The 7647-nt window shown below is 23.6% G+C and overlaps 1 protein-coding gene across 1 annotated transcript; it reads left to right on the top strand.

Moving 5' to 3' along the window:
- The first annotated feature begins 4244 nt into the window (after positions 1-4244).
- Positions 4245-5707, top strand: LOC145848023 (COMM domain-containing protein 5-like). Its single transcript, XM_082953800.1, has 4 exons — positions 4245-4365; positions 4457-4567; positions 4810-4915; positions 5542-5707. Exons 1-4 carry the CDS (start codon positions 4304-4306, stop codon positions 5641-5643), a joined length of 381 nt encoding a protein of 126 aa, XP_082809926.1. The 5' UTR covers positions 4245-4303; the 3' UTR covers positions 5644-5707.
- The last annotated feature ends 1940 nt before the right edge of the window (positions 5708-7647 follow it).

Here is a 7647-nt window from a genome sequence, read left to right as displayed (position 1 = left end):
TGTGTTCTTAAAAATTAATGACTTCTCTATTAGTTTCTCAAAGAAAATTAGAATCGAAACAATAACTTTAGAAAACTTTTATTGCTGCAACTTATTTATAAATAAAAAACTATAATGAGCTTCAAATGATCAGTAAAATGTCTCTATAACTACAAATACTTAGAAATTTCTTACTAAATTTTCTAATTTCTTCTAACAAAGCTTATGTAATACTCTGCAAAAATCTTCTAAAATAAACATAAAATAGTTGTTTTTATTTAGTTTATGCTTTTTCAGGTAAAATAGAACTGAAACTTTTTTAATGTTAATTTTTTAGCATTTATGGCCATAGGAAATACAGTTTTAAAAAATTAAATTTTTTATTTTTAATTGTTCCAAAATTTATAAAGATTGGACTTAAAAAATTCTTAGAAAATTACACGAAAATTAAACGAGGAGATAATATAGTCTATTTTCGCCTTTTTAGCTTGCGACTTCCATAAATAACCCATTTAACCCTTTGTATTTGATCGCTTATATCTCAAAAGTAAATTTATATTATATTTTCCTTTAAAAAACAACTTGTAGCTTAAAATTTTATGTAAATAGTAAGACTAAATTTTAAATAAATTGAATTTCCTCCTTTCTATTACCTTGATCTTACTTATAACTGTCCTTATATAAAAATAAAAATTAAATTATATCAATACTACACATAAACTAAAAACTATATAGTTCTAGTACTCAAAGTTAGTGTAAACATTGTGTTGATTGAACATATTTTAAAACAGTTTCTCATGAATAAAAAATTTAATGCTTTTCATTTAAATTTAATTTTAGGTAAATTTTGTTAAGTCTTAGTTGTTTTTATTATAATCATATCTTAAACATAACTTTAAACTAGTTTAGTATAATTTAATTAAAACGTAAACCTTTACACAGATTCTAACATTTGACTCTTTATAAAGTAACTTTTAAATATTAAAAATTCTTATACTTAACTAAAATGTATACCAAAATTTTGTAAACTTTTATCAAGTTTATTAGGATAATGAGCCAAACGAAATTAGTAAATAAATCTTCCGTACTTTTAAATTGATTAATTTGTATATAGGTTTTCTACATGTTTTAGTTGTTAAATAGTTATTTGAGTCTATTTTTCTGTTGAACTTTAAAATTTTTTATTATAATAACTTTTAAAATCTTATTTTGATTACTAGATTTGGTTAAAAAAAAATATCGATCGTTGTTACAAACATTAAGGTATATAGTAGTAAATTTGTTCTTTACAGTGAAAAATATACCTGATTATTCTGCTGTGACAGAAGTTTGTTCCGAAGGTTGATTACTTCATTTGTCAACTTTTTCTTAATGGTTGACTAACTCTTGTTACAATTATAGTAAATATTTGATTCACAATTATGTACTTGATACAGATATCTTACAAGTTTGAATTAGCATACATAATCTGAAGCTTACTTCTTACCAATCTTAATTAAGATGAACGAGTTAAGCAATTTTTCAGGAGCAGTAACACCGAAAGAAATCATCGCATTTTCTAAAAATCTGAAAAAAATAGATTTTGAAGATTTCCATTGTCTTGTAAATGGTTAGGTTATATTTTCAAATAATTACTTAAAGTTAGATTTTAAAATAAAAAATTGAATGATTTTCATTTAAAATTAATTTTAGTTTTATAATTATTAACTGCACTAATTTTGTTAAACTTATTATGTTTTTATTATCATCTTCCTTAGTATACATAAACAAATATTTTCCGATGACATTTACACAGCTCATTTTAGTTTTTTTTCAGTTTTATTCATATAGTTTCCTGATGTATATTATTTTTAAATTTTGTTTAAACTTTTTAAACTGTAGCTAAGCTACCAGCTGCTTTTTAAAATCCAGTAATTTATGCAGGGTTGCCACAAAGTCAGATAAATCATGGAAAACAAATAAAAAGACAAAAGGCAGGAGATTTGATATAAACATGTTTCTGACATTTTTTCTAATTAAAAATTACATTGGATCTGATATGAAAGCTTGAAGAACAAACTACAAGCCACTTTTTATAGAATTAAAAAATCCTTTTTAACTTTTGAGATAATGTAATTTTTATAAAAAGTTTCAAATACAGACGTATGGATTGCAAACTTTCCAGGGTCAATTTTCTCAGAAATTTAAAAAATTACTAAAAATCTATGTTCTTCTTTATTTTTTGAGCTAGATACCTCAAACTTTTATGAAACATTCCTTTTATTGTTTAAAAGACTTTTAATGTTGGAATTTAAAAAATATTAAAAAATAAAAATTTGAGATAAAAAAAACATAAAAAATAGGTGTTTTTTTTTAAGAAAAAAAATATTTTTTGAAATAAAAAAGTTCCTGCATTCAATAATTTTAAAATTTAGTAATACATTTTTGTGAAAATTTGAAGAAGATTGCTTAAAAAATGAAGGAGGAGATAGATTTTTAGTTATATGTTTGTTTTTTTGCGTTTTTAATTTGCATAGGAACCTATTGAGGTCACCGACTTTGATCGCTCATATCTTAAAAAATACTTTGAATTTTTTCAAGCGGTTAAAAATGTCTGATAGTCCAGATAAAACTCTATAAAATAAGATCAACTTGTAAAAATCAACGTGGACCCCCCCCCCTATGGCTTTAAAAAGTTCCAAAAACAGCTCTTAATATTTTGAAAAATCATTAAAATATCTATCTCCTAATTTTTATAGAAAGTTTTTTTAATTTTCTTGAAATATTTTTTGAAGTATCAATAAAACTGGCTATAAATTTTTTTTTAATTTGATTTATTATATTTATACAAATATATTGTAGACTATTTATAAAACTGACTGTATCTCAAAAGTCAATTGAAGTTATAATGTTACACAAAATGTAAATTTAGGTTTAACACAAATTCTGGACACTAAGACTGTTTTGTATTTTTTTAGGTTTTTTATAAACTCCGGCTGACTTGGATATTTTCATACTTAATGAGAAACACAGATTAGTCAAAAGACTTTTTTAAACTCTGGCTAGTTGTTTGTTAAAACTTAAATTATTTAAAATTTACTCAATTTACAATATATGTTATTTTTTAATTAAATTTTGCTCTACCATTAATTTTATCTTAATTTAAGTTATTTTATTTTTTTTTCCTTCTGCTAGCTTTGCTTTACTATAACATTTAAAGTTTTTTTGTTAACTAAAAAGTGATGAAAACATAAATAATTTTTACTAAAAATAAGGTTGCCTTAGAATTTGGAGACTTGGAAAAACCTGAAGTTTGAGAAATGTTGGTAAAACCTGGACTTTTAGTAAAAGTCATTAAATAAGCTTAAATTTTAAACAATTTTACATGAAAATGATGAAACTTAGACCTAAAAAGTCTATCATATAATTGTTTTGTTTTTGTATTATTTACATTTTTTTAATTATAAAACACATATACAGTAACATTACAGTATCTTTTTAAATCATATTTGCTTAATCTATTGTAACAATTTATTTTTATTAAAAAAAAATATTGTGACCAAAAACTTATATTTCAGTTGTATAATTTTTATAGAAAATTAAAAAAATCCTTCTGTCAGAATTTTTGAACTTATAAAGATTAGACTGAGTAGGCTTAAAAGCAATTATTCTAAATTTGTAGAAGAATATAGTTTGTTGTAAAATATTTTTTATCCTTCTATATTATATAATGAAGCTGTTAAACTTAAATTGCTTTTATGTAAAAATTTACAACTTAAAAGACAGTAAAAAAGTTAATTGTAGCTTAATGAATCCTATTAATGTCTTCCAAATGCCTTTTTTTTTGTGCTTGTAAAAAATACTTAGCCCCGTTATGTTTCCCAATTCCGGAAATTTTAAGTCATAGTTGCCGTTTTTTTTTTTGAATCAAGTATATTTTTAGAATAAAAGAAACTATGCTAAGTACAAACATTAATAAAAAGCTTTAAAATTCAACAGGGTTGCAAAATATCCTAAAAAATTAACTAGTTAAGTTCTCTTGAGTACAGAAATTTAAAAAAGCTCAGGATGACTCAGGTCAGTTAAAGGTTACTTAAAATTTTTAATTAAAGAGTAACAACCCTGAATATAAGATAATACTTGATAAGTTTTAGTCTATGTTTAGTTTGCTATTTAAAAAAACTGATTTTAGACAAATAGTAACAAATTTTCAATTTCAGGCTTTATAGCAGCAAGAAACCACCCACTTGAGGCAGCAGAAAAGTTTCAGGAATGTACCTGGGATATTGATGCTGAAGTAATCCAAAGTTTTTACCCTGGATTGTACACACTACTGAGTAGGGCAATGCGGTTGTCAGCAAAGCGACTAACAAAAAAGAAACTGATTACAGATTTGAATGAATTGCAGTGAGATTTTTCTCTTATACAGTTTATGATTGTGCATTTATAAATAATATTTAATATTGTTATCATTACTAGAAATTTACATTTATTTCAGTATAGAAGGGAAGTACAAAGACTCCATCGTTGAAGTTGTGTTAGCCAATCAAAAACTTGGAAATGAGCAGGCTGAATCTGAAGTTCAATTTGAAACAATTGATAAATTTAGGTATAACTTAACTTCAGCTTTATATAAACTATAAACTACAATATTTTAGGTATTAAAAACCGTTTCAGTTTTGACATTTTACTTTGAAGAACTTTACTATTGTTTAAAGAGTATAAATAAAAAAGCTTAAAAACAATTTATTTACTATTTTAAAACTTTAAGTATTTGTGTTTCATTAAAATAAAGTTATTATTTTGTAGTATTCATGTTATTATATGTTTTAGTAAAAAATTTAAACATAGATGGCGTATAGACGTTGGAATATCTACAACAAATCTGAATAGAAGTTTGCAGCCCTCAATTCTTGTTGATCTAACAACCAGTAAAAACAAAAAGCATATTTTTGAGGTGAGTTTTAAGAATATACTTAAACATGATAATCAACTTTCTGTTTTTTATTGTTTTTTTATAAAATTGCCTTACTTCAAAGTTACATTTCTTTCGTGTTCTTTTAGGTATAATATTTATTTTTGTAATGGTTTAAAAATCGGACCATTATCTCAAAAACATAAGTAGTTTTTCAACTTATTTTAAGGCTGAACACCTTTTAGAAAGCAGTTCATTTTATTTGTTTCAAAGGTTAAAATAGTTGTTATTTTTTATATATGTACTTGATTAGTTTTTTTTTTTTCATTTGTTAATTACTATTATTTATAAGTGGTACAAAATATTTACCTTTATTCAATTTTTCCAATAAGCATTAGTTCTCAAACGATTAGAACGTCACCTTAAAGTTATTAATATACGATACATTTTCAAACGTTAAACTGCTGGTTATGTTTTACCTTTTCAATATAAAAATGTATTTTAAATAACCAGTAATATTAATTTACAAATTAAATTGTTGTTATTCTGTGAAACTGCTTAGTTAAAAATTTACAATTAATGAAACTGCAAATATTTTACAATATTTATACTAAACAGAACTAGTATTTTTTATCAAGTATTTTTATAAAAAATAACTAAAAATTTAGATGTCAAAGGAAAAATTTCATCTGTTACGTCACAGTGTAGCTGAAATACTTAGTAATATTCAACAGATAGAAAAAAGATCTGTATTTAAAGTGGAAGACTAATTTACCAGTATATTATACTTTTTGAAAACTTTTAGTATCTTATTTATTTAATTTTCACTCATTTAACTCCAATATTAATATTTAAAGTTTACTTGAAATATATACTAAAATAAGTTAAAAGTCATTTGTGAATTAACAATAATTAAATAAACATTTAACAATTTTTAAAAAGTAATATTTAAAAACATTTTAGTATCTATTAAGTTTGAATAAATTACAATAAAAATTAAAAATGTTTTAAGTTTTCGTTTTTCTCATATACAACTACAAGTACTCTTGAAGGGTAGCTGGTTATCATATTGTTAATATATTCATATTTCCAATTATGAACTAGTTCTATAAAAATTTTTTATTTACTTTCTTTTTATATGTGCAATAATAAAATAAATCGTTTATATAATAAATCAACTTGTCACAAAATGTATTTTTAGATTTTAAACCTTAGTTTAAAGTAAAACTTTAAACGATAAAAAAAAGATTTTAAGTTTTAACTTCTTAGTAAATAGCGAACCAGAGAGAAAATGATATTTATTTATAAGCCATTAATATACTAGTTTTATTTTTTATTAAAAAACTCATAATTTCTATAAAACTAAGACATATATTTTAAATAATTGAAAATCTGAAATTTCAACATTTTTTCAAATTCAAATTCTATTTTGTTCAGTTTTTTTATTATAAACAGATTTAAACTTAAAAATAAGCTAAAATAATTTTGCTCTGTAATTTTAAAAACTTTAGAGAGCTTTAGATAAACAATTCAGTAATTTCAAGTTTATTGCAAAACAATAGTTTCACTGTGGTAAAACTATTAGTGATCGTCAGTTACAATAAACTTATAAAATCACTACATATGTTTGTATAAAAAAAATAATGCAAATTGAGCGCGATAATTGTTTTTAAGTAAAGTAAATTAGTTTGATTTTGGATTATAGAGGGGTAATTAAAATAAATTATTAAGTGACGTAATCAAAAATTTATGATAAAAACATAACATATGAAAACTTTATCCGAAACGACATTATAAAACAACAAAAAGTGTATAAAAAACCAGAAAATAAACACATCAGACGTTATAAACTATATAGAGGAGTTTGCTTATGCTTCTTCCGGTTCTTAAGTAAGTATTTTGCTCGATGTCTACAAGTGTTCTTAAGTTCGTTTTTCTGTTAATAGAGTTCCTTTTTCCCTCTAGAATTGTTAGGACCTCTGTTATACATAGCTTGCAGGTGTCTCTGGTTTTTCGAATTAGCTTGTCCATTTTCCATAGGATCTCATATTATTCTTTCTTTCAATTTGTATATTTCTTTAGATAATTCGGTTTAGTTCTTATATTTTAGATTGTTCTTTTGCTCTGGGCCAATCTTAAATGTTGTTTTATGCACTGCAATTTTTTTATAAATTTCGTTTCTTGTTAGTCCTATACACATTTTGCTGTAGTTGTTGTTGTTTGTTCATATGCTGATGAAGTTCCTTTGTTTGTTTCCATTGCCTTATCATATGGCGGATTAAACGACAATATTTTCCGTTTTCTTTTTTACCTCTCTTGGTTCTGAAATTATTTATATAAATGTGTTTAACATCTTTCTTGTATCCACTTCTTTTCAGTGCTTCATTGTATACATGATTTGATAAGTCGAAAAATTCTTTATTACTTGAGTTTTTATTTGTTCTTTTTTAAATAATGTTTGGTATTTGCCTTAAAATTGTTTGAGGGTGGTTTGAGTTAACACCAATATATTTTATTTCGTTATTTAGCATTCTGTGCGGATGAAATGTTCAGTTTTTTAATTTAAGTTTAGGTCTATGTAATTTATTTCATATGCTGATTTTTTTTATTTCAAATTTATTTCCTATTTCGTTTGCATATTCGTGCATTTTATTTTTAATTTTTTTTTCAAACATAGCCATATGTAGTGATTTTACTAGTTTATTGTAATTGACGATCACTGATAGTTTTACCACAGTGAAACTATTGTTTTGCAATAAACTTGAAACCACTGA

This window comes from Thalia democratica, unplaced genomic scaffold, assembly GCF_965202585.1.
Source record: "Thalia democratica unplaced genomic scaffold, ktThaDemo2.hap1.1 HAP1_SCAFFOLD_1203, whole genome shotgun sequence".
NCBI classification, from domain to species: domain Eukaryota; kingdom Metazoa; phylum Chordata; class Thaliacea; order Salpida; family Salpidae; genus Thalia; species Thalia democratica.
Note: the sequence above shows the minus strand (reverse complement) of the source record. Positions and strands in the feature narration are given on the sequence as shown.